Source organism: Macrotis lagotis, chromosome 1 (assembly GCF_037893015.1).
Source record: "Macrotis lagotis isolate mMagLag1 chromosome 1, bilby.v1.9.chrom.fasta, whole genome shotgun sequence".
In the NCBI taxonomy this organism is placed as follows: Eukaryota; Metazoa; Chordata; class Mammalia; order Peramelemorphia; family Peramelidae; genus Macrotis; species Macrotis lagotis.
In genome coordinates this window covers 902398235-902422650 of record NC_133658.1, presented here as the reverse complement: position 1 = coordinate 902422650, position 24416 = coordinate 902398235, and the positions used below count along the sequence as shown (strand labels likewise).

Below are 24416 nucleotides of genomic sequence, written 5' to 3'. Positions count from 1 at the left end.
GGTGATGCCCAAGAGGCTTCCAGTTGAGTGATGGCGACCTATCTCGTAACCTGATTGGCTTGTTCCCGTCGTAGCCCCGCCCACCCCGGCAGTCTCCCACCTCTTATTGCTCCTCCCCCAGTGTTGCCTGGCCACACCCCCAGCTTCTGATTGGCTTATTTCCGATGCCCCCCGGAAGGAGACAAGAGTAGCCGGGTCTTCGGCTCCAAGGCAAAGTCTGCCCCGCACCTAGTGACGCTCCCCAAAGCCCGGCTTTGTGCATTTCTGGAGTCCGCGCCTCGGAGCACCCCGCACCCCTGCACCCGCACCCACAGCCGCTCACGCGCGCCCACAAAATCACGCCGCCCCGGGCTCTCTGCTGCACATGGGTGTTATTGGCACGAAGCTGGGCAAGAGGCGCGGGGGAGAGGGTGGGAAGCCGACGTCCTGGGGCTCGGGGTCAACATCTGCTTGTCCAGCCGGGCAGAGGCGAGGGCAGCCTGGACTCAGTGGCAGTAAAAGTCCCACTTCTGTAAAGGAAGACGGAGGGGCCGCGCTTGGGGCAGGGGGACAAGGGGAGGGAGGGCCTCCAAAACGCCAGTCCCGCGTCAGTAAAACCGAAATCTTTTTTTTTTGCAAAGTAATGAGGTCAAGTGACTTGCTCAAGGCCACACAGCTAAGTAATTATTAAGTGACCGAGGCTGGATTTGAACTCAGGTGCTCCTCACTTCGAGGCCAGTGCTCCATCCCCTGCGCCACCTAGCTACCCCTAAACCAAAACATTTCTACCAAAAGCTTAGGACTCAGAGAATGCAGGGCTGGCAGGTATCAGAAGAGATTAACTATAAAATAAAGGCTTTAGGACTATTTAATTCAACTCTTCCCAAACTTACAGAAAAGGAAACTGAGGGCAGAGGTTTAATCTGAGGTTCTCAGCCAACAGATGGGGAGACTGAGACCCCCCAAAAGGTAAAGAGCCTTGCTTACCTCTGACTCTTGACTGTTAGATGGTGGGTTAGGGATTAGAAGGCAGGGTTTGACCATCCAAGTGGCAGAAAGAGGGGGAAGGACAATGACATGGACTGCTGAGAACTCACATCAGTTTTCACTTCCACCTTTCCTGGCTTCAGGATGTGGTCCTCACGGAGAATGCTGCTTGGAAAGTAGCCCAAGCGGGCAGGCTGGGACCCATAGTACTCCCCTTGAACCTGGTGTATGTGAGTTGGGAAGGTGGTAAGGGCTGGCAAGCCAGAACCACCCCAGACCATCCCAACAACCATGGGAAATAAGTTTGCTGATAGATGTCATTTGCCCAGATAGTTAGTGTCTGAGGCTGGCTTTGAACTTGGGTCTTCCTGATTTGCCACAGCTCTACTGACAATGCCCCTTTTTCTTTTAAAATAGGGTCTTAGGACCCCATTCCACCACACCCCTTTTTCTCTCCACCCTCACCCCCCAACCCCTGGAAAACAGCATTCCTAGCAACCCTTCCCAATTCCAGGCCCCAATCACGACTCACACTGCCTCCCCAGAAGAGGCGACCTCTGCCGATGAGCTTTGAGTAGACAAAGACGACCTGACCCTGCTGCAGGGATAGGAAGCGGCAGTCTGGGGCAGAATAGTCCTGCAGGGCTACAGCCTGAGAGATGGGGTCTAGGGCATAGAGGATTAATGGGAATACTTAGGTCATTGCCCCCAATTTATCTCCACTCCCAGCATTCCCAAGAAAGCCCAGTCCTGCCCAGACCCAACCCTGGGTTCCATCCTGGAAGTCCCTGAGATGGCACAGCATCCCACTGTTCTTGCCTGATAATAAGGAGCCCACCACAGGCCCTTCCTGGCCAAAAGCACCCACCCTATCCTCTCCAGCACCGCTGTCCACCCTTCCCTATAACCCCAAAATCTCACAGCTGCACTCTTCATCTGCACACAGCTTCCTGGATGCCAGTTTGGCCATTGGTCGCCCCCCAAAGCCTAGATCAGGGAGGCTGCTGAGAATAATGGTAGCAAGGAGTAGAGATGTAGAGGTCCACATCATGGTGATGTGAGAGTTTGGATCTGTGTGAAGTCAAGGGGATAGACCGAGGCTACCAACTTCCCTTCTCACTTCACCTGGGGGTCTGGCTGTCAATTCTGTAGTTGCTATCCCCGCCCTGAGTCCTTCTCCACATTGCAAACCCAACGTCTCACCAAATCAGGCAGATTCAATTCTCAGAGTGGTCCAGGGAACTGCAATTATCCCATCTCTTGGGGACAGTCTGGAATTCCCTAGTCTCCTAGAAATGCTAAAAAAGGGACCCTTTCTCAAAAGATGCCAGGACTTAGCCAGCATCAAATTTCAAACTCAAATTTTGCCCTCCCGCTCTGCCTCCTGGCCCCACAACCAGAGAAGTCACAGGAGAGGAAGGCAGAGCCTGGAATCCTGTGGCGAATTTCCTGTGGGTATGGGAGGAGTGTAAGCGAACAAGGAGGCTCTTGAGGAGTGGAGAGGGAGCCACCTCTCAGCCTGCCCCGTCCCCCAGTTACCTCTCCCGAATCCCAGAGCCCTCCAGTATATCCCAACAGATTGAGAGACATCCGAACCCTAAGGGAGATGGTAGAGAGGGGCTCCAGGGAGACCCATGGCATCATTTTAGAAAGAACAGGAAAAGGGTGGGGGCTCAAAGGATTCAGAAGTGGAAAGGCCCGTACAAAGCACCTGGCCCAACCATTACATTTTACTGAGGCCCAGAAAAGGGAAGAGATCCCCCCCCCAAGTCACTAGAGAGGAAATAGCAGGGCTGAATTGAGTCTGAACTCTATCATTTTACAGAAGTGAAAAGAGACAATGAGAAGAGGAAAGACAAGATCAAGTCATAAACACTAACTTAGAACTTCATTAGGGGTTGCCTCCAGGCTACACCAGAGCAGACCTGTCCCATGTATCTCTGACTAGTGATCATCCAATTGCAAACTTCCATTGACAGGGAACTCACTACCTCAAGGGCAGCCAATTGGACCCTCTCCCATTATTCCTCACTGCTCCTGCTCTCTGCACAATGATGCCAAGTATCTGTCTCTCAAGGACTGAAAAAAGTTGGGGGGGGGGGAGGGGTGAACGCAGGCTCAGTCTTTAAGGAACTCATTCAAATGAACCTTGTCTCAGAGGATGTCAGTCATTCATCCTCTATGTCTGCTGCTACAAAGCCAGCCTTTTTTGCCCTAGATGCCTTTAATCTTTTGAGCAACACTAGAAGCCCAAACCACATCTAATGGACCACTGTCTACCTGTCCCATCATGACCCTTAATAGATTTGAAGTTCCAGGGGAAACTGTTGCTTGGCCTGGTTCTCATTCATGCTCTTCCCACCTCTGTGGCTTTGCCCGTGTAATGTGGCTTGACTGGGATGGAGGTTTCTTATCTGTTGAACTCTTTCCATTCCTTTAAGGTTCCTTGGGTCACTTCCACTCTGAACTTGGAATCAATTCAGCACCTTCCCCCAATGCCACTCTCCTAGGAGTGATGATCACCAAGAGGGTAAGACCACCATCACCCAAACAATGAGTCTGATCCACATAGCCTGGGAATGCAATGCCTCATCTGGGAGATCCTTAATCTCCTGTCTTGTCCCCAGATTTCTCACTTTAATGCTTGTCCTTCATCCTCAAAAATTTGTTTCCTTCCTATTAAAAATGTTTCCATTCCCTATACTTGACTGCTAAGGGTTTGGGCTTTTAGTTTTTGAGTTTTGTCCTTTTTTTTTAATTTTTTTTGCAAGGCAATGGGGTTAAGTGGCTTGTCCAAGGCCACACAGCTAGGTCATTATTAAGTGTCTGAGGTCGATTTGAACTCAGATCTTCCTGACTCCAGGGCCGGGTGCTCTATCCACTGTACCACCCAGCCACCCCATCCTTCATTCTTGAAAAAAGATCATGACATAAGAAAGGTGACGCCATGACAAGCATATGAATTAAGATTAGAATGAGGGCTGTGCTAAACCCACTGGCCTCACTTTGTCCCCCAGACTTTCAGATCCAGTGGCCATGTGAATCAGTTTGACTGGAGATGGCACTGGATGTGAGGCATTCAGGGTGAAGTGACTTGCCAGGGCCAGGGTTCTATCCATAAATGAGCCCATTTTAAAACTTCACTTCACCCTGCTGGTCTATTGCTTCCCTTTTTTTCCTTTTTTGATATTTTTATTTTTCAAATATAACTTTCAACAATCATTTTTTCTTTCAAAGTTATGGGTTACTCCACAGGCCTTTTCCACTCTGTGATCTCATGGGTTTGATTTTTGGCTCTACTAAGGTGACCCCCAGATCCATATTCTCACCGTTATGTCTTTTCTGCAGTCTATCACTCAAGGGTACCAGCATTCTGCGCATCACCCTATTCTCATGGAAGGTATTCCAAATTTGGCATGTCTAAAATAGAACTCACTGTCCCCCCCAAAAGTTCTGTGCCTCCTTCAGATCACTTGAGAGTTAAGGCATACAGTGCCCCTCAGAATCACCCAAGTTCACCATTTTGGCTCAGGCTCTCCTCAGTCAGTTCCCAAAAGACATTCTTTTCCCATCTCTTCAGACTGTCCTTTCTTCACTCACTTAACGTTTCCTAATCCCTTGTTTTAATCCTTGGGACATACCAGCTGAATGTGCTCCATTCCCTTTCCATCACCACCCTTGACCCAACTCATTTTTCAGGGTTACTTTAATATCCCAAAATCCCAGGCCAGAACATGTCCCTTCTGTGTTATAATCTTTAAGAATCTCTTGCCTCCACACCCTTAAGAAGAAATACAAATTCCTGTCTGGCACAGGATACTTCTACCAACCCACCCCTACCCCCTTCCAGAAGTCCATGTAGATGGGACATTGGCCTTAGAGCCAGAAGGGACTCAAGTCCTGTTGGGTGTTTCTGGCTATGTAATTTCTGGCCAAGCATGGGCACCTCAGTCTTGAGAGGTAGTACTTTCATCAGATTTCTAGCCAAAGTGGATGAGAATCCTTTCTCCTTCTCCTCCGGGCCCCAAAGTTTGCCCAGAGTCACACAAACAAGTGTTTGGGGTGGAATTTGAACTTGATCTTCCTGACTCAAAGATCATGCTCTACCCACTGGGCCACCTAATCGTCCAGCCCATCCTTTTCCACAGGTGATGTTCCAGGTCCCTGGTTTATGGGGAGCAACATCCTGCTGAAAATCTTACAGGTGATTTCATGTCTTGCTTTGAAATAACTATATCCACTGAAAAAGGAAATCATAAAATTGGGGACTTGTAAAACCACTGCTGAGTGGACAACTTGGATGAGAGGAAAGCCATTTGAGAAGCCCCCAAGGTGCTGGAGCACCACACCAAGAACCCTCTTTGCCTTTGAAGCCCCAGCTCCCACACGAGCTCCTCCAAGCCTTCCCCCTTGGTCAGCCCCATCTTCCTACCATCTACTTTAGGTTTTATTTGGTTCCTCAATCCCATTTCACGCATCCCACCATCCCCACCCTACACAGTACCCTGCACCTGGAATTCATCTTCTTTTTCCCAGAGCATCATTTCTGCCATCAAGGAACACAAATTTAGTGCTAGGAAAGGTCTCCATTTGTTGATCAGTCATATCTGACTTAATCCATTTGGGGTTTTCTTGTCGAAGATACTGGAGCAGTTTGCCATTACCTTCCTTCAGTTCATTTTGCAAGGTGAAGTGGCTGCCCAAGGTCACACAGCTTGGAAGATTTTGAACTCAGAAGAGTCTTCCTGACTGCAGGCTTGGTGATCTCTGCACAATGGTGCCACCCAGCTGTCCCTCCCCCCATTTACCTGGTTAACTAGGACCCAAGAGGTCAAAGGCCTTGCCCCAGGGTCAATCATGTGGCAAATGAAGAAGTTTGAAATTCGAAACCCTGTGCCCACTCCAGATCTAGGTTATATTGCAACTTAAAGCAGTAGAGAAAGAATGGACCAGCTGCCCAAGGTCTCAGACAGTGGCCTCTACCCCTTGAAGCAAGCAAGGGAACACCCAACACACAATCTTATGAAAGGGGAAATGAAGGTCTGGACGTGCCTGGGCCCAGCCCTGACTGAACTGACATACTGAGCTAAAACTCCTAATGCCCTTTTGGCAGGAAGGGAGTCAACACTGTGCAAGAAGCCTGGCTAAGGGGAGAAGAGAGCTCTGGCTGTGCTACCTAGGCAGAGGCTTCCCAGTCTGGTATCCAGGCCCAATCGTGCATGGCAACACAGCCAGCAGTAAGCACTGAGACTCAGGCATCCCCAAGTGTCAGGTATTGGGGGGGGGGGGGGGTGTCTCTACCAAAACCAATAGAACAGTGCTCTTGATTCAGTTGATCGGAGGGTAAGAGAGGCAGGACAGCAGTGTTGTGAAAAAACCGAGGCTTCCAGCCTTTTATTGTAGCCCCCAGCTCCAGGTGCAATGTCTGTAGGGCAGACTCTGGGTACAATGCTGAGGCACATGCACTCGCAGGCACACTCACGTTCAGGGCCAGAGGGAGCAGGGACTTACCTTCAGGTACGACAGCCCCGAGCAGAGGAGCAGGGGGAGGGCCGCCCTGGAAGGAGAGAGGGGGCTGGGGGGGAGGAGAGGGGAAGATTGGAGCCAGGGCTATTTCTTGGCAAAAGAAATCTTCATGGCATTGTTCTGAGTTATCTTGAAGCCCTGCAGGGCATCGCGGGCAGCCCCAGCCTGCACTTCATTGTCAAACTCCACAAAAGCGATGTCGTGGCGCCCAGGGACCAGACGCACCTCTTTGAAGCCAGGAAACCTGGAAGAGGAGAGATCAGGGGCTCTCAGGTCCAAAGGTTCTAGAGATGAGCTCAGATTCCCCTACTTCTGACATAGGGAAATCAAGGCCAGAGGGGAAAAGAAACTTGGCCAATCACAAGGTGAGGACTGCCAGAAACCTTAAGGACCTTGGAAGGTCATCCAATACAACCCAGTCAGCCCAGACTCCTGTTGTGGCCAGAAACTAGAGAATGCTCACTCCCATGAGGCTGAGCCCTAAGGCTCAGACTTAAGGGGACCCAAGGATGGCACTGAGGCCCAGGGAGAGCAAAGGAACCCAAACAATGTTCCGTGCTGCCCTGAATAGAGCCCAGGGGCCTGGCACTTAGCTGAGGAAGAGGGGCAGCACAGCTCCAAGACCCCCAGAGGTGAGGATGATCTGCACTGGTCTCGGGCTCCCAAGCCTCCCTGTCCCAACCCCAAGACTTACTGATTGAAGAGCATAGACAGCATGAGCTCATTTGTCTCCTCCGGCAGGTTGGTGAGGAACAGGATATGGTTGGGCGGGTTTTCAGACAGCTATGAAAGGAAGAGGAGTCAACCACAAGGGGCAGATTCCCAGGTCAATCCTACCCCCCCTCCCCAAAGGAAGCAGGCTGGGCTCACCGGCTGGGCAGGTGGCATCTGACCAGGCATCATCTGCTGCGGGGGCATGGCGCCAGGTGGAATCTGTCCAGGGGCCAAGCCAGGTGGGGGGATCATCCCCGGGGGAGGCATATAGGGTGGCTGCCCTGGAAGATGGTGCATGATGCGGGGGGCCTGGCTCATAGGTGGCATCCCCTTGGAAAAAGAAACAAAGCATCAGAGACATGGATAAGAAAAGTTACAAGAGAAAACCAGTGAAAAAAGGAGATTCATGGCCAGGAAACAAGACACAAGGGCCAAGTTATACAGTGACCATCAAATGGGGAAACTGAGTCTGAAACTAAGAAACTAAGGTCTTGAAAAACAATATGGAGTTACACCAAGGATATGATGAGTAGAAGGGGTATACGGGTGTGGACATGAATGTAAAGGAATGCCCACATATGTAAGGATCACACACACATACCCACATGTATATAAGACACACCCTGAATGTGGGAGGGCAGAAATTGATTCATGCCAACACCATGCCCACAAACTTGGCTGTGTACAAGCCAGAAGATACTCACTGGGACAGGCTGGACAGCAGCCACAACAGGGGCCGCTGCCCCTCCAGGAACGGCCTTCTTGACCGCAGGTGTTTCTTGGCCTTTGGGTTTTCTCTTCTCCCTCTTCCGGTCACGCTCCACATAGGTGCCCTTCATCTTGGCAATGATGTCTGAGTCCGACTTGGCGTACTGGATTCTCTAAATTGCCAGAGACAAGTGTAGGTAACAGGGTCCCTCTCCAAAGCCCCATGTCAAGATCTAGGAGGCAGATTACATCACACTTTGGAGGCCCCTAAATCAAGGCCTTGCTTCTTTATTAGTTGAAGGCCTGATGCCCAGAGAATTCTCAATGCTCAGGGCCCAGGACCCCAAAGTTGTTCGAGTAACTCAAGCCTAACTCTTTCCACTCAAAATAAGAACTTTAGCCACCAGGGCTCTTCCAGTGGACACCTGTCCTGGGTGATGCCGACAAGAAGTGATCGAGTCTTCGGAGATTCCCATCTATTTCTGCATGAAGTCAAGGACTTCATTAAACATCCCTCACCAAGTCCTACTTCTGTGTTAGGCCCCTCTACTAGCCACTTGGTATCTGAGTCCTCACAACTGCTTTTGGGAGGAGTTGCTATTACCTCTACAGAATAGAAAACTGAAGCAGGCAGGTGAAGTGACCAGCCTAGGGTCACTGGACTAAAGGAGCAGCTGAGTTGGGAGTGGAGCTTGGGTCTCACCGGCTGCAGGCCCTATGCACCAGGGTGACCCCTTCTACTGTACTGCATCCTGCCTAGGCCTTGTCTGCATCCCTGCTCCCTCATTTGACCAGGGGTTTCTGGAGAGACAATATTTTACTTAGCTTAGGTTTGCCCAGGAGGACAACACAGCCAGAATCTCGCCTGGTCTGGAAGCCACACTTGATGACTTCTAGAGGGACACAAGGGCCACAAGACAGAGAAGACAGGCCAACACAAGGCCAGTCCTACAGGTGGTCCTCAGTGGTTCCAGCAGCTCTACTGTCTGCCAAGGCCTAGAGGGAGGGGGCTGGCATTGGGAAAGACCACGGCCAGGGTCACAAGACCCAAATTCAAACCACTAGCTGTGTGACCTTAGGGAGTCACCTCCCCTCACAGACCTCAAATAAAGAGAGCTGGAGTGGATTCCTCCATGCAGAAATCAGAATAAGATGGGAGCAAGAAATATTTAACAAATAAAAATACAACAGAACATACAGATATTAACCTGAAGTTTTCCAGGTGAAAGGTGTTCAACACCACCTGCTCCTAATGGACTCTCATTGGCTTTAGGTTAAATTCCAATGTCTTTCCTATTAGATCGTGGGGAAGGGCCAATTCAGCCTTCACTAAGTGGTGCCCAGGAGCTTTAAGATACCTTTTCATTCATTCGTGGTTCTCCATAACCTGACACTCTCCTCTCCAGTCTATTTCTCCCACTAGCCTCCATCCCCACATCATACACATTGTTGTGCCAGTCAGAAAGACGACTGCTCCCTCACCTCCTGCCAGTCCAAACTCTACCTACCTACCCATACCTACCTCTCACCCCCACTCTCTTCCTCCTAATCAGTTCAGCAAAGACCCAGAGTCATCCAACTCCACCTCTCAAACTAAAAGAGATTCGGCCTTGGTCTCATCCTGTTCAGCCTTATGTTATGCTTATTGGCACATGTTCTGTCTCTGTCCCCACCAGGTAACCTCTTCAAATGAGAAATCATCTCTCTTTCAGAACCCTAACCCACACGTGGGGTCTCATAACATTTTGATCAGAGTTTTAAACTAAATCTATTAAAATTCTAACCATGGGCTTGTCGTAGAAGGGAAAACCCTGCATGGATCGCAGAGCATTGGTGGCACTGCTGATCTCCTTGAAGATAACAAAAGCCTGGCCTCTCATCTTCAGGCTCCTAGATACCAGGATGTCCAGAATCTGGCCGAACTGGGAGAAGATGGCATAGAGGGATTTCTTCAATTCTGGGGAAAAAAGGTGTAGAGATAGGGCCGTCAGGCAGGAGCCTCCTCCAGGAAGAAGACTAAGCTCTGCCAGTCATCCTTGTTGACAGGACCAAGGCAGAGCCTTTATTCTCAGGTCCCAGATAGGCTCCCCAAGAGGTCTGGAAGAGACTGGGAGGCACAGGGACAAATAAAAGGGAGGAGGGAGGGGAATGAAAGGGTCTCACAGACTCACCATCCTTCTTTATCTTCTCGTTGAGGTTATTGATGTAAATGGTGTGGTTGGGGCGTGACTCAGGCACTGCCATGGTAGAAAACTCTGGATTTTGACCTGAGAGAACAGTGGGCTTGGGTTAAACAAGATTCCTGCCTCCTGCAGCCTCTCCCTCCCACAGAATCCCAGGAGAAATCCCCTGGATCCACATCTCCAATGAGAAGGCTCTGCCAGAAAACCTCAAGACAGGAAACTCATGGCCCCCCAAGGTTGCCCACTGGGTTTGGGGATACTTCTGAGTATTCAGGGCTGCTATTTTTAACTGGCCAAAATCTATCTCCCACAACTTGTCACCCAGACCTAACAGCTCATGAAGAGAAAGTGTGACTCCTCCCCCTCTTCCCAGAGACCCCAACCCAATCCTAGACACTTTCCAGCAGCAAGACACAGGCTGGATGAAGAGACTTCCCCCACAGGGAGGACCAAGAAAATGATTATTGAACTGAATGGCACCCTCAATATCTCATGGATGGCCCTGTGACAAAGCAGGCTCTCAGTGCAATTTAATTGAATGATTTTTGGAAGAAAAATATGTAAAAAAAAAAAAATACTACAAGGCCACCATGGCCAAGACTTTTTCTGGGCAAGAAAATATGAAAGAAGTTAAAGGAGAGGAAGGTTATTAGGTCTGGCATCAAGGTTCAAGGGGGGAATCTTGAGAAACTGAGTCCTGCCTCTGATACATATTGCCAGGACAGGAGGATCTAATAAATCTGGTGAGCTGATGATCTGACTAGATCTGGGGACAGGCCCCCTCAGGCAAAACCAGAGGTCAAAGCAAACACTTAGTTCTTTGGTCATAGTTGGTTTATAAGATGTTTCGAGTATGTTGCCATGTCTTATCATCCCAACAACCTGCGAGGTAAGGAAGGACACATTCACATTCTCATTTTGTAGACAAAAAACTAGAGGTGAAGACAACCTAATGCCATACAGCTCAGTGATATTATCAAGATTCAAAACTGGGGAGGCAGAAGGGCAACTAGGTGGTATGGTGGATTAGAGCATGGGCCCAATTCTCAAATCTGACCTTGGACACCACCTGTGTGACCCTGATTCACTTAACCCGCTTTGACCTTCTCCTGCCCTTAACTCCAAGTCCAGGAATTTCAATTAAACAGGTGCTGCCAAATCACATCAACACTTCAGTTTAAAAAACCTTATTTCTTCCAGGACATTAGTCAAATGCCTTCAGCTGGAACTCTAGGCCCTCCAAGATGGCCCCAGTCCAAGCACCTTCCAATCTTTGCCCAACCTGTGTGTTGGGCCAACATCCATTTTATTTCTTTTATTTTTTTTTGCAAGGCAATGGGGTTAAATGGCTTGCCCAAGGCCACACAGCTAGGTAATCATTAAGTGTCTGAGGCCAGATTTGAACTCGGGTACTGTGACTCCTGGGCCGGTGCTCTATCCACTGCCTCACCTAGCCGCCCCACCAATATCCGTTTTAATCACCTCCATCATCACCTATTGCTGGACCCAACCAAAGAACTCCTATTTTAACGGAGTAAAAGGATAGGGAAGAAAATAGGCCAAGCGCAGGCCCAAAGAGGCCCATTCCAGGTAAGGAGGAAGGGAAGCGCCCGGACCGCCACGGTGAGGAAAGGCTTCCTGTGAGGTTCAGCCCTCGGCCGGCATGACAGTGGGGCCTCTGAAGGGCCCCAGGGGCCTAGGAAGTAGAGGAAAGCCAAGAGGCCAAACTGCCAGCGTGGGGCAAAGGCAATGAGGAGGGGTCGGGATGACAACTTCCAGAAAAGCGCCAAATGGAGAAGTTACTCCAACCTGGAGGCCAGGGGGCTGCAGGATGGGGCCCCGGGGTAGAGGAGGCCCAGAAGGGAGCAGGGCGGCCTCCCTAAATCTAACGAGCAGGGAGTCTACTTTGGATGCTGACTGGGCCGGGGGGGAGGTGTCCCGGGAGCAGCGGGGCCCGCAGCCTGGAGCTGGGGGGCAAGCAAAGCGGCCAGGGGGTCAGAAGGCCGGAGCCCCCCGGGAGATCGGGGCCCCGGGGGTGCGAGCAGAGGAGGGGCCTGAGTCGGGGGGGGCTCCCAGGGGAGGACAAACGGCCGGGCCGGGCCTGACTGGGCCCGCGCCAGGCTCGGGGAAACAAAGGCAGGCGGCAGGCCCGCGCCCAACGGGAGTCTGGGGGGCCCCGCCCAGGCCCAAAGCCGGGGCTCCGGCCCGAGCGAGCGCGGCAAGCACAGGAGGAAGGGCCGCGGGGAGGCCGCTCGCGCCCCCCGGCCACGTGTCTGAGGCCTGGGGTGGTGGTCGCGGAGCCCCGCCCCGGGGGGGGGGCTCCGGCCGGGAAGGGACCGGGCAAGAGCGGAACCGGGGATCATTGGGGGGCCGCGAGCCCGGAGGCCGGAGGAGCGTCCCGGGCCTTGCGCGCCCCAGGCCCGGAGACAGCCGCCCGGGGGATAACCTTACCAATGGCGCGCGTCCGCGAGCACAGCCGCCGGCTCTCTGGAGGGCCCCTCCTCCGCGGGGCTCAGCCAGGCTGGGTCCCGCCCCCTCCGCTAGCAGAGCCAATCCAGACGCCGGTCGTCTGAACGTTTGGCCAACCGGAGGCAGCTCCGCCCCACACGAGCACCTTCACCAATCACAAAGCACTTTTGACTCCCGCTTCGTCTTGGAATGGCCGAGGGGGAAGGTCAGGTCCCCTTGCCACGCCCCAGCGCTCTGCGCAGGCCCTGGGGCGCCGCTTGTTCGTCACGTGGATGCATTCGGGGCGGGGATGGGCCGAGGGCTGGGGAGAAGAAGGGGGGGGAAGTGCTGTCTGTCACGTGATGCGGCGGCGACCGCCATCTTGAGAAGGCGGCGGCCTGGGGCGTGGGAGGAAGCGTGGAAACTTCGCCTTTAGTGGCCATTTCTTGCCCTACCCCCGCTGCGCTGCCGCCCTTTGGACCTTGTGCCTTGGGCCCATTTCCTTTTCCGACCCCTGACCTTTGCTGGCACCTTGACCGGGCTCTGTTGACCTTTAACCTTTGACCTCTGGCCTCCTTGCTCCAAAAACCCTCAGATTTGAACTTTTTTGCTCAAAAGTCACTTTTTCCCTGAGGGGATTCCGGGCCTCTACCCCCAGACTGCCCTCCCCCAGGGCCTTTCCTGAATTCCCACCTCTTTGGCCCCCCAAGCCCCAGATCTCTACCACTATCCCCAGTTTTCACCCCTGACCCGATCCCCAGCCCCTTTTTTCTGGCACCTCACCCCAGCCCTCCTTCACCCTCCTCCTCCTCCTTCAGTCTCTTCCTTTGAAAGTCCCTCCCTGGACAGCTGGACTCCCACCACCCCTAAAATGACTGCTCTGGGGTGCCCTTCACCTCCTCCTCCGCCGCCACCCCCCGCCCTCCCCTCGGCTCCCCCCCTCGTCTTCGGCCTGGAGAAGAGCAGCCTCCTGAAGGAAGCCCTGGCCAGCTCGGACCCAGGGCTGGGGGCCCGGGAGGACGTCAGACAGCTTTTGATGCGCAGGAAGGAGCGGTAGGGTCCTGCCCTTGGACCCCCTGCCCCACTGCAGGTCCAGGGGGACCTTGGGGTCTCAGTTGTGGCCTCTTCCTTGGTCTCCCTATGGATGAGCCCCTCCTGGAACTGGGGGCCCCACCTGGCGCTGGGGGGCCATGCCTGTTGCAGGGGCCCTTCCTGGAGCTGGGGGTCTCTGCCTGGAGCGAGGTCCCCGCCTGGAGCTGGCCACCCTTCCAGCAAGTAGGGGAGGTTGGGTAGGAGACTTGTGGGACCCATTTTTCCAGCATCCCAATGCCCATTGGGGGTGGGGCTCATCCATACTTTAGCCTCGCGCAGTTCACGGATAAGTTAATGAGACCCTCCTTTTACAGAGAGGAAAACTGAGTCCCAGAGCAAGGGCAGGCTTTGTCCTAGGCCACACAGCCAGGAAGGGCCAGGGCTCCTGGTTCCTAACCACAAGCCTTCTTCCCTTTGTCCCTAGGACCTCAGTCTTCCCATCCACACTCTGGTCATCTGGCTGGCCCAAGCCATGACCAACTTTGCCCAGGGGTGTTGGGGGGGGCTTCTCAGGGACTCTGGGCAATGATGTGTCCTCATCCAGTTTCAGGAGCGATTTGCAATGGATTCTCTTCTGTTCGGATGTGCCCTCCCTCATCCAAGAAGGACCTCAGTAGGTAGCCCTCAACCCCTGCCCCCTACTCTGAAACTTGGGGCTGGGGCTGGGGCAGGGGAGAGGGATCCTCGATTGAAAGTCCATCCACACTTAAGAACTGAGAGAGGTCCAAGGACAGGTTTGGGGGAAGGAGCTCTAGGAGAGGGGTTCATGCTGGGATTCCTGATACCCCGTTGGTTTGTGGGCAACCTTGGACCAAGCAATAACTGCATCCCCAGGGTGTGGGGACTGAACCCAGTCCCCCCGTCCTGATGATTACAGGATGGGATGAGCCCAGCTCTGTAAAAGGAGCCCTGTTTCATAGCCAGGAACACTGGGAGAGGTGCCCAGGGCACCATGGACAGAGCTACCTTTTCAGCTCCAGACTGCCTCCATTAGGGGTCTGCACAAGGCAGGCTGGCCTCCTCCTCACTGGTGCCACTTCCCAGAGCAAGAGGTTCTGTGTGGGAGCCCCAACCAGCCTCGGCAGGACGAGCAGAGGCGGCCCAGGAAACCCCTGGATGAGAGCCTGTCCTTCAGGCCTTCTCCTCATATCTTTTCTGGCATTGTCCCTGAGGCATGGCTCCTCCAGCCAGGCCTGGCCACTCTGGTCCCAGACAAGCAACAATACTGCCCCAATGGATCCTCAGCCCCTCCATCCTACCAGACCTTGCTGGGCTCTCTCCACTTTGAGGAACGCCTCAGGGGTTTCTCCTCACCACTGTTTCAGCCCCCCAGGATCAGCCTCCACCTCTAGTCCTGGGTTTTTCTCTTGGTCTGGAGTGTTCTCCTTGGCCTCTTCAGGAAGTTCTATCTGTGGACTTCCCTCCTCTTCCCACTCTGGCTGCCTCCCTCTGATTCTCCCAGGGCCTGAGTCCATGCCAGGGAGTGGGATGGCATCTAGGGGCTTAGGGAACATGGATCTGCCCTGTCTCCTCTCAGGTGTGGGCTGGTGGCATTGTGGATGGCAGGCTCTCTGCTGGCTCCGCCCCAGGACACCCCCTTAGAGAGGATTGTGGCCGTGGCTCTGCAGAGAGGGTACACAGCTCAAGGAGAGATGTTCTCAGGTCAGTGAAAGCAGAGGTGGCCAGTGGCCAGTTGCAGGCCAGGAGCTGATGCCCCATAACTGGAAGCTTGCCAGGCTGGGGAGCACCAGCTCTTCCTGTGACCTACATCCTCCCCCTCTCTGCCACAGCAGCCAACATGGCCAGACTGGCCGAGGAAGTCTTTGGGTGCCAGGTGGAGCTGCTCTTGGGTGGCCTGGGAGAGCCTAATCGCCACCACGTCCTCCAGCACCTCATCTCTGGCTACCCACTGCTGGTCCCGTATCCTTTGTATGCCTCTGACCTGCCCTTGGGGGGGGGGGGGGACCCAGAGAGGGGCTCCTGCCTCCCTGCCCTCTGAGCCTTGACCTTGACTTCCCTGACCAGCTACGATGAGGACTTCAACCACGAGCCCTGTAAGAAGAGGGGGCACAAGGCCCACTGGGCAGTCAGTGCAGGTAACTCCAGGTCAGGTTGGGAGAGATCCCCCAGCCCAGACTTCCCATCTCTCATGTGGATGGAACCTAAGTAACACGAATGTGCTACCTGATGCGTGGCAGACCCCAGCTGAGGATTTTATAGACATTAGCTCTTGGAATCCAACCTGACCTGCCCTGGGAGGCAGGGGCTGTTATGACCCCCATGTTGCTGATGAGGAAACTGAGGCAGGCAGGTCACCCAGGGAGGGCATCTGAGCCTCTGTGTACTATAAGGATAAAAGCCAAGCCATTTCTCTCCGCTTCTTCCACAGGCGTCCTGCTCGGGCTCCCTGGACTGGCCCTGGGCCCAGATTATGAGGAGGACTCAGAGCTGAAGGGCCTCTTCTACCCAGCCCCTGGCAAGTCTCCTCTGCTCCCTGAAGAGCCTCCTGAGGCCGTCTACCTCCTCTCTAAACAGGGCAAGAGCTGGCATTATCAACTCTGGGATTACGAACAGCTTTGTGAGAGCAATCTCCAGCTCACTGACCTGGCCCCGGGCAGGAGCACAGACGGCAAGGTCTATGTGGTGCCTCCTGGCGGGGTGAAGGCAGGCCTCTGCGGCCAAAGCCTGCTGCTCCGGCCCTAGCCCTCCGGCCCACCCCAGGAGCTAGGAGACTGTGCTGCTGTGTGTGCTTGTGTGTGACGCAGGGGTCCACCTGCCCACCCCATGAAAACGACCCCGGAAGGCCCAAAAGAGGGGCCAAGCCATGGTGGAGAGTGAGGCACATCAGCCCTGGAAACCAGACCAGCACCTCTCTGCTCCTACTTGGCTCTAGGACTGTTTCCCCTTTGTGTAATGAAGTGTGGGGATGGGAGATGTGGTCTTCTAAACGGCCATGCCGGCCTGAAAAGAGCATCCCACTCCCCTCAATCTCCTCCTGCCAACTCTGGATTCTGAAGGGAACTTTACTAGAATTCACTGAAAACTTGTGGAAAACAATCTCACCAGGCTTTTATTTATTGATGGGAGCAGGAAGGCCCCTGCCCCATCCCATCCCTTCCAGCGTCAGCCCACCGCCTTTATAAATAAGTAGAAAGAACATTCCCTCCCCTTCACTCTCCATCCTCTGTCCCTGGGCCAGGAAGGGGAGCTTCATTAAGGCTAGAAACCTGGGGGGGGCAGCTGTTATGTAGTGAAAATAGCAGTAGGGAGTTGGGGTCTGGCCTTGAACCCCCAACTCAGCCACTTCCCATGTCTCCAGGTGGAAAATGAGAGATGGAGTAGCTCATTCCCTAAAGTTCCTTCAGTCAAGTTCCTGGGCTAAACCCAGGGCTCCTTGGAGAGCAGGAAGACACAGAAGGGGCATGGATGGAGGAGTCTTTGGTTCTTGTGCTCAGAGGGGGCCTGGGAACCTGTGTTCTAGGCAGTGGGAGTCACATCCTCTTCTGCTCTTTGGGGGCAGGAGGCTGCCTTGGCCCTCCCCACCCTTAAGCCTCCTTCCCTACAATTCCAAGCCAGGAAGGCCAGGCCTCTGGTCGGAAGAACAGGACAAAGAAGGAGGCAGGGCCTGCAGGCCAGCCCCCCGAGACAGGAAGGAGGTTAGAGACACGGTCACCTCCATCACCCCCAGGGCTTGAGGGTGTGAGGAAGAGAGTAGAAATCACAGTGTTAACATGGGCCCTGAACCCCAAAGCTGCTGCTGGTATTGGGGCACCCATAATTCATCCTCAGCACAGCAAGCCACCTATCTTGGGGCTGTAGGTTCTCATTTGCTGTCCACAGATACAGGATCTCAAAGGGCAGAGCTGAACACAAAGAACCCATCACAGCCTGGCATTGACTGTCCCCAATCACCAACCCCCAGTTCCCCTGCCTCCTTTGTGTTCCCATAGCTTGGTGTCACTAGGGATGGGGTATGTCCTGTTGCAGATGCCACCCCCTGCCCACTTCCTGTCTTGACAGCTTAAATACCCTAAAATAAATAGTCCCAAGGTGGGAGCTCGGGGCTGCTCTTCTCCAGCCCTTAGTTCAGGCCCTGGCTCAACTGTGAGCCAGGCTGTCCAGAAGCTGGATGACGTTGTCCAGACCCCACAGGTAACCATCCTCCCGGTTACCCTCCTCCCAAGGCAGCCGGTGACTGAGGGTTTGGGGTGCAGGCAGAGGGACGGTCTTGCCAAAGTCAATCATCCAGACCTTAGCCAGGCCGGTCTGGTCATGCACAAAGAGGAGTGAGCTCCCCACCACCTGGGGGAAAAAGGTGACAAGAAGGCCAGGTTGGGGCAGTGAGGCAGGAGGGAGGAGGAGGCCAAGCTGGAGGGGACCAGGCCAGCAACCTCCCACCCCAAAGACACAGGATAGTATGGGGGTGGCCAAAGGCTACTCGGCCTTGGCATTGTAGAGATGAACAGCTGGGGAAGCTGGCAAAGTAATCTGGGGAGGTGTGATGGGGGAGAGGGAGAAAGGTTAGGGAGCAGAGGCAGAGAGAATGCAATGGAATAGGGAAACAGAGGCCCAGATGACCAGCCCTCCTTCCCAAGACCTGTCACATTCCAGTCTAGAAGAAAGCCAGCCCTGTGGTTAAGTGCCTTGGGACACTTTTAGCAACAAAAGGTAGGCAGGTCTACCCCTCTTCCCACCACTGCACCAAGAGGCAGCTTGGGTCCAAAGCTCACCTCATGAGTCCGAAAGAAGGGGGAATTTTCCAGGGTCCTTCGAAGCTCTTCCAAGCGCTCCAAATACTTCCTCTGTGGAGATGGAGGTAGGGACATAATGTCATTCTTCCCTGTCCTCCCCAAACCCCCGAAGGGCCCCTCTGAAGATGCCCAGATGCTCTCCTGCTTCCCCAAGAAGGATCCCAAGGCTCTAAGTTCCTCCAGTCAAGACCAAGAGCTCTGGAACTGAATTCAACCCATTTCATATAGAAGGTAAATTAAGGCCCATAATTGTGCTAGGCCCTGGTCAAAATCAATGAAATGGTGGGTGATGGAACCAGGATTTGAACTAAGGACCTCTGGTTCCTGAGTAATCAAGGGGAAGGGATGGGGGTGGGAAATGGGGGCAGGAAGACATGGCATTTCTCTTACCAGGAGGTTCCTGTCGCCATCCACAAAGTCCTCCAGGACTCGGGTGACCTGCTCTGTCCCTTGGGTCTTCTTGAAGTTAGTGTTGCAGGTGCCATCGGCCTTCTGTGGGAGCGTGGAGGAGGCACAGTGGGGCGGGGTCAAGAATAGCCCCCCCCCCCCCGAAGCTCACAGTCCCTCCCCCAGGCAACATCCCTGACATCCCAACCAGACCCTCACACTTGGGGCCAGGAGCTCCTTCCAAACCAGGGTGGGAACTTTTGTTTTACTACTTTGATTCAATGGATTTCAACATTAATTGGTTTTCTTTATAATCTCATGTATTTTATGCCTTTAAAAATAATCTGAGAAGGGAGAAAAGGACCCTTCCTAGTCAGAGAAAAGGAGACCTTCCCATAGCATTCCTCAACCATGGAATTACAAATATGTAACAATTTACAGTTCATTTTCTTCCATCAGCCCTTAGATAACTATAAAACCCCATTTTACAGATGAGCAAACATCTCCATTAGTGAACGACTGCAAGCTTTCCCTTGCCTCTTTCCCTAGTTCCTTTTCTCCCAGGGGCCACACGTCCCATCCTGCCTCTCACCTTGACACCCTCGATCCGGAAGCCCAGAGTAGCCGTGGAGCTCACAGTCTCTCGCCACTGCATGTACCGAGGCTTGGTGATAGCTCCCTGGGCATGCTCCTCTGGGGTGGGTGCGTTGGGGTCCACAGCCACCATCTTTTCATACATGTCCCTACGAGGCCGGGGGCGCTCTCGAGCCTTTGCTAGCTCTTCCTCCAGGTATGTCCTTGAGGGAAGATGCCAGATAGAGGGCTTCAGCGACTGCCACCCTCCACACTATGCCAGGCTAGGAGACTCAAATGCCTGCACTTCAAAGCTCACATTCCTCAGATCCCAGAGTCCCAAGGAGAGAGGCTGTACCCCCTCGGATGCCCCTAGCCCTCTCCATAGTCCCTCAGAACTTTGCTCTGCTACTGTGCCCGCCCACTGGCCATCAGCCCCTTTCCCAGAGCTCCCCTCTGCCCTCTGGAGATGATTCAGTACTAAGAGCCCACCTCGTGCCCATCTTGCAGTCCATGATGGACGGCGTACTAAAGTCAGCCAGAAGGTCCTCCATCTGGTTGAAGGCTTCTCCGTCCTGCTCCACCACCCCATAATAGGCAGGCACAAATGGACGCAGAGCATCGCCCATCAGCTGCTCCAGGCTCCGCTGTTCACTCTCACAGAATCTTTTCAGGATCCGTCCATCCTCCCCAGCCTGGAAGTTCCCTGGAAGTGAAGCAGCAACTCTTGACAGGGCCAGAACTGGAGCAGACAGAAACCCCCACCCTTCCCCCACACACCATGCCTAGAGAGCAGAAATTCTGGTGGCCCTCACTTCTGGATCCTGCCTCAGTCTCTCCAAGGTGGAGAGGGAACAGTGGCCAGTTGGGGCCAGAGCAGCTCCACACCTCCCATGCCCAATCCTAGCCCATACCTTTGTGTCCTGAGAGCTGGACCCAAGGATAGTGCTTTCTGAAAGACACAACAAACGGAGCACAGTGGATGGCCGTCTTCAGTTTCCTCCAGGACGTGTTCTGATGAAGACAGCAGAAGGGCATTTAAATGAGGGAAAGGGTTACACCAGTGGGGAAAGAGGAGATGCTGGCAAAAGAGCTCCCTGGTCGGAGAGAATGACAACTTCACCCCCCTCCAGGGATGGCCCTACTGATAAAAGAGGGAAGAAGCCAGAGGGATAAGGGGACCCTAGCCCCCTCCAGGGATGGTCCTACTGACAAAGGCAGGACAAGGAAATGGACCTGGGACCCCCACAAGAGGGATCCTCACTCTACGGTTACATCAGCCCTTCTTGATAAGGACCATGGGAGAAGAGGACAAGGGCAGGGAGGAAGAATACCAGGGAGGGGACTGAAAGACAAACCAGGATAGACAGAGACAAACCGTGATAGAGGGGAAATAAAAGGAGATGGAGGACAGACAAAAGAGATGGGAAGATGGGTAGGGGACTTAGAAGGAGCTGGTGCTAAAAGAAAGCCATGTTCTTGGAATGATCCCCCCTCCCAAAAAAAAAGCCACAAACTTCCCTTCTGGGGACTGAGACGGGAACATGAGGCTGGAAGTGAAAAGAAAGCCCTGCCTGGACCTGCTTAAGGAGCAGTTTCATGGGTGCAGGGAGAGGGGAGATAAATGGAGGATGTCCATCACAAAATGTCAATGGAATGGACAGGTGGACAGAGGTCAAGCAAAAGAGGTTCTCCCTGGCCTGGACCATTCCTTTCGGACTCACTGGACAGCATGGAATGATTTCCCCTCCCCCTTGGGGCCTCAGTATTTCCATCTGTAAAATGGAAGAATGGGGATCCAACAGGTCCTCCTCAATTCTTGAGAGATGGTAAGGAGAGACAGTGAGTCTGATGCAAAGAGCAACCTAACCTAGTTCTTTGATTACACGTGCCAGGCTCCTGCACACACATACGTGTCTCAACCTGTTTTTTTCACGGGTCTATTTATGTTCCCCAGCCTACTGTACCTTCCTGCTTATGCATGAATTTGGATTTCCTTTATACTTCCTGTCCTAATGGAATGGGGGTCAGGGTGGGGGGAGGGCTCTGGCTTGAACAGTGTTCCCAGCATTCCCTCTTCCAAGAAGCCCACCCAACTTGAGAGAAACTGGGTATGGGGCAGCCACAGCTAGTCTGATGCTCAGTCTGGTATCTTGCCCCAAGCTCCAGGTGTCTGACCAAAGAATTCCTGCCCCATCACTCACACACCTGGCCCACGGTCCCTCCAAACCAGCCTGGTGAGGGAAGGCAGAGCCCTGACTCACCAGGGGCCCCACCCCATGTTTTTGAGAGATGTGGAATGGGGCAAGGAGTAAGAACAGGTTGAGTGAAGACCCTCCATGAGAAGAAAGACCAGGGCCAATGGGGACGGAGGACAGACCAGGGTCAGTGAGGGTGAAGGAGGACAGACCAGGGTCAGTGGGGATGAGGGAGGATAGACCAGTGCCAGTGGGGATGAGAGAGGACAGACCAGGACCAGTGGGGATGAGGGAGGACACCCCAGGCAGATGGGAGTAAGAGAGAATAAGAATGTTCTGGGGAAGGGTATGTGGAAACCAGGGACAGGATGGGGCTCCATTCACCCTGGGACCCTCTTCAGGATCACTGCTGCCTCCACCCCCAAAGACCACATCATCCTCAGACTCATCGAAGGAAGAAGCAGACGACAGGCCTCCACTGCCTCCTGGGCCTCTGGCTGGGGACCCCACGGGATGGGGCCAAGGACCTTCTTGTTCTTGTCCCAAAAGCCTGGTCCCAGGCTCAGGGGTGATGATCACCCGGGGCACAGGCCCCTGTGGGCCCCTGGAGAGCAGAGAGTGACATCGCTCTTCAAGCAGAAGGAATTCCAGGGCCTCCCCTCGGCTGCCTCCTTCCAGCTGCTCCACGGGGAGGTTGCTGTCCAGAGCAGCCAGGGACCCGTCATGGATCAGTCTAGGCTCAGAGCCATCTCTGGTCAAGTGTCCACAAGCATCGGGTCTCTCTGGCCTTACTAAGGGGCCATCTCTATCCAGTCTCCTCCCAATGCCAACATTTTTGTCCCTAGACCCCCAGAGGTCATTTTGCTCTGTCCCCACCAGGGGTTCTTCTCTGTTTGGATGCCTCAAAGTGACCTTGCCATCCAACTGCTCCAGGAGACCACCACCTCTTAGCTGCTGTGCCCTTCCCAGGGAGTTATCCCTGTCTGCCTGTAACTGGTTGCTGATTCTCCAGAAGTCAGGTCTCTCTGGCACTATGGGAGGTCCATCTCCACTGGCCTGATGATAGAGGCCATCCTCAGTCTGTTCCTCCACAGGACCCTCATTTTCTGGCCACAGTACAGGGCTGGGGCTGCCTGTACAGCCTGGCTGTCCCCAGAGGTTGTCTTTCTTGGGCCTCCCTGGGGGGCAGTCTTTAGCTGACTGTCCCTGGGAAATGGCACCGTCCGGCCTCCCCAGAGGACCTCCCTGACTGTTCGGCTGTGGAACCTGGGAGGGTCTGTCCAGTTGTTCCCAGCAGTAAGGTCTCTCTGACTCTGCCTCTGATCTGTCTCTCTTGGGCCACCCCAGAGCAATCTTAGTGTCCAGTCTTCCCAGGAGATCTTCACCAAGGGCCTCTCCATCCAACTGTCCCCAGAGTTTGTCCCTTTCTGGGTCATCTCTGACTAGCCAGCCTTGGAGGGTGTCTCTGGTCAGTGCCCAAATGCCATCTCTCTCTGGACTTAGTTGGGTCATGGTTCTGTCTGGCTGTCCTTCTGAGTAGTGTCTGCCCAAGTGTCCCCAGAGGCCAGTGTTCTCTGGGCTTACCTGGGGGATATCTTTGTTCAATTGTCCCCAGAGGCTTGATCTCTCAGGCTTGGGCTTTGGGGTTTCCTTTTCTAAATGCCCTAGAGAGGATTGTTGGTCACCGGAAAATTTTGTTAGATGGTCATTTGGACCTGGTTGTTCCCCAAGGCCAGCTTTCTCTGGCCTTGCCAGGGAGACAGTTTGGCTGTGTCTCACCTGGGGGTCATCTCTGGCTCGGTGATCCCAGGGGCCCGCTCCGTCCAGTCGAGCCTCGAGACCGTCTCCGTCCTTACGTACCCGGCGTCCGGCTCTGCCAGGTATCGGCCAGTGGCCGGCTGGCGTTGGTTGATCCCAGGAACCTTCTTGCCCCGGCCTTGTTCTGTGGCTCTCTCTGTAGGGCCCTCCTCGGAGGCAGTCTCTGTCCTGGGATCCCCAGGACTCGGGTCTGTTCGGCTGTTCCCGACAGCCTTCTGTGTCTCTCTGAGGTTCAGAGATGTCTCTGTCAGGTTGTTTCCAGAGTCCGGCCCCATCCGGCTGAGCTTGAGGACTGCTAGGGATCTGCGTTCCCAAAAGCCCAGGCGCGGCCGGCTGAACCTGGGCCTCTGGGGTGTCCAGCCGCCCCCGAGGCCCAGCTCTGATGGGCTGAGCCTGGATCCTGGCAGTGTCCGCTGTCCCCTGGGGTCGGTCTTTGTTCCCCGGGTCCTGGGGCCCCGCTAGATTACCTGGGGCCCCGGTGGGGTCCAGTGGCCCTTGGGGTCCAGCTTTGCCTGGTCGATCTTGGGGCCCCCCGATGTGTGGCTGAGTTTCAAGCCCCCGCGGGTCCACCTGCTCCTCGGCCAAGGCGCTGGCCACCATCCACTCCCCAGAGATGGAAGGCGTCCCCGGGGGCCCCGCGGCGTCCGGCTGATGATCCCCGGGGGTGGCCGGCGCCCCCCGGGGCCCCGCGGCGTCCGGCTGATCCCCCCGGGCCCCCGCGCAGTCTAGGGTCTCCGGCGGCCCCTCCCGGGGCAGCCCGCCCCCCTGGGGCCCCGGGCCCCGGCTCCGCCGCCTCCGCGCCTCCGTGGCCGGCGGCGCCCGGCAGGGACAGCGCCTCATGCCCCCGCAGGCCGCTGCGCTCGGCTGCGGCCGGCCCGGCCCGGCCCGGGATCCGCTTCGGGCCCCTTTAACGCCGGGGGTGTGGCCGGCCCGGGCGCCGCGGTTCCGGGTTTCCCTCCCTCGGCGGCCGCCGCTTCCTTCCGGCCCGACCGCGGCCACCGAGGGGTTAATCGAGGCCCCGCCCCCGCCCGCCCCGCCCCGCCCCGGGGAAG

The 24416-nt window shown here is 54.6% G+C and overlaps 4 protein-coding genes across 5 annotated transcripts; 1 reads left to right on the top strand and 3 right to left on the bottom strand.

Moving 5' to 3' along the window:
* Nucleotides 1-359: 359 nt before the first annotated feature.
* Nucleotides 360-2463, bottom strand: MIA (MIA SH3 domain containing). Its single transcript, XM_074219101.1, has 4 exons — nt 1888-2463; nt 1499-1632; nt 1077-1187; nt 360-509 (listed from the first exon to the last, which is right to left on the bottom strand). The coding sequence occupies exons 1-4, from the start codon at nt 2015-2017 to the stop codon at nt 486-488; spliced, it is 399 nt and encodes a 132-aa protein (XP_074075202.1). The 5' UTR covers nt 2018-2463; the 3' UTR covers nt 360-485.
* A 3869-nt stretch (nt 2464-6332) lies between these two features.
* On the bottom strand, nt 6333-12629 carry SNRPA (small nuclear ribonucleoprotein polypeptide A). Of its 2 annotated transcripts, none has more exons than XM_074219099.1 (7): nt 12549-12629; nt 10086-10181; nt 9699-9871; nt 7911-8087; nt 7363-7536; nt 7187-7275; nt 6333-6736 (listed from the first exon to the last, which is right to left on the bottom strand). In XM_074219099.1, the coding sequence occupies exons 2-7, from the start codon at nt 10156-10158 to the stop codon at nt 6577-6579; spliced, it is 846 nt and encodes a 281-aa protein (XP_074075200.1). In that variant the 5' UTR covers nt 10159-10181; nt 12549-12629; the 3' UTR covers nt 6333-6576. The 2 variants fall into 2 exon arrangements, with proteins under 2 accessions (XP_074075200.1, XP_074075199.1); XM_074219098.1 differs by lacking the exon at nt 12549-12629 and adding an exon at nt 11580-12324.
* Nucleotides 12630-12915: 286 nt separating this feature from the next.
* On the top strand, nt 12916-16886 carry ACTMAP (actin maturation protease). The gene is made up of 6 exons (XM_074219097.1): nt 12916-13598; nt 14182-14250; nt 15175-15299; nt 15428-15557; nt 15663-15733; nt 16027-16886. Exons 1-6 carry the CDS (start codon nt 13417-13419, stop codon nt 16338-16340), a joined length of 891 nt encoding a protein of 296 aa, XP_074075198.1. The 5' UTR covers nt 12916-13416; the 3' UTR covers nt 16341-16886.
* Nucleotides 16688-24371, bottom strand: ITPKC (inositol-trisphosphate 3-kinase C). Its single transcript, XM_074219093.1, has 7 exons — nt 21931-24371; nt 20263-20362; nt 19841-20054; nt 19368-19572; nt 18779-18880; nt 18368-18439; nt 16688-17939 (listed from the first exon to the last, which is right to left on the bottom strand). Exons 1-7 carry the CDS (start codon nt 24202-24204, stop codon nt 17736-17738), a joined length of 3171 nt encoding a protein of 1056 aa, XP_074075194.1. The 5' UTR covers nt 24205-24371; the 3' UTR covers nt 16688-17735.
* Nucleotides 24372-24416: the final 45 nt, after the last annotated feature.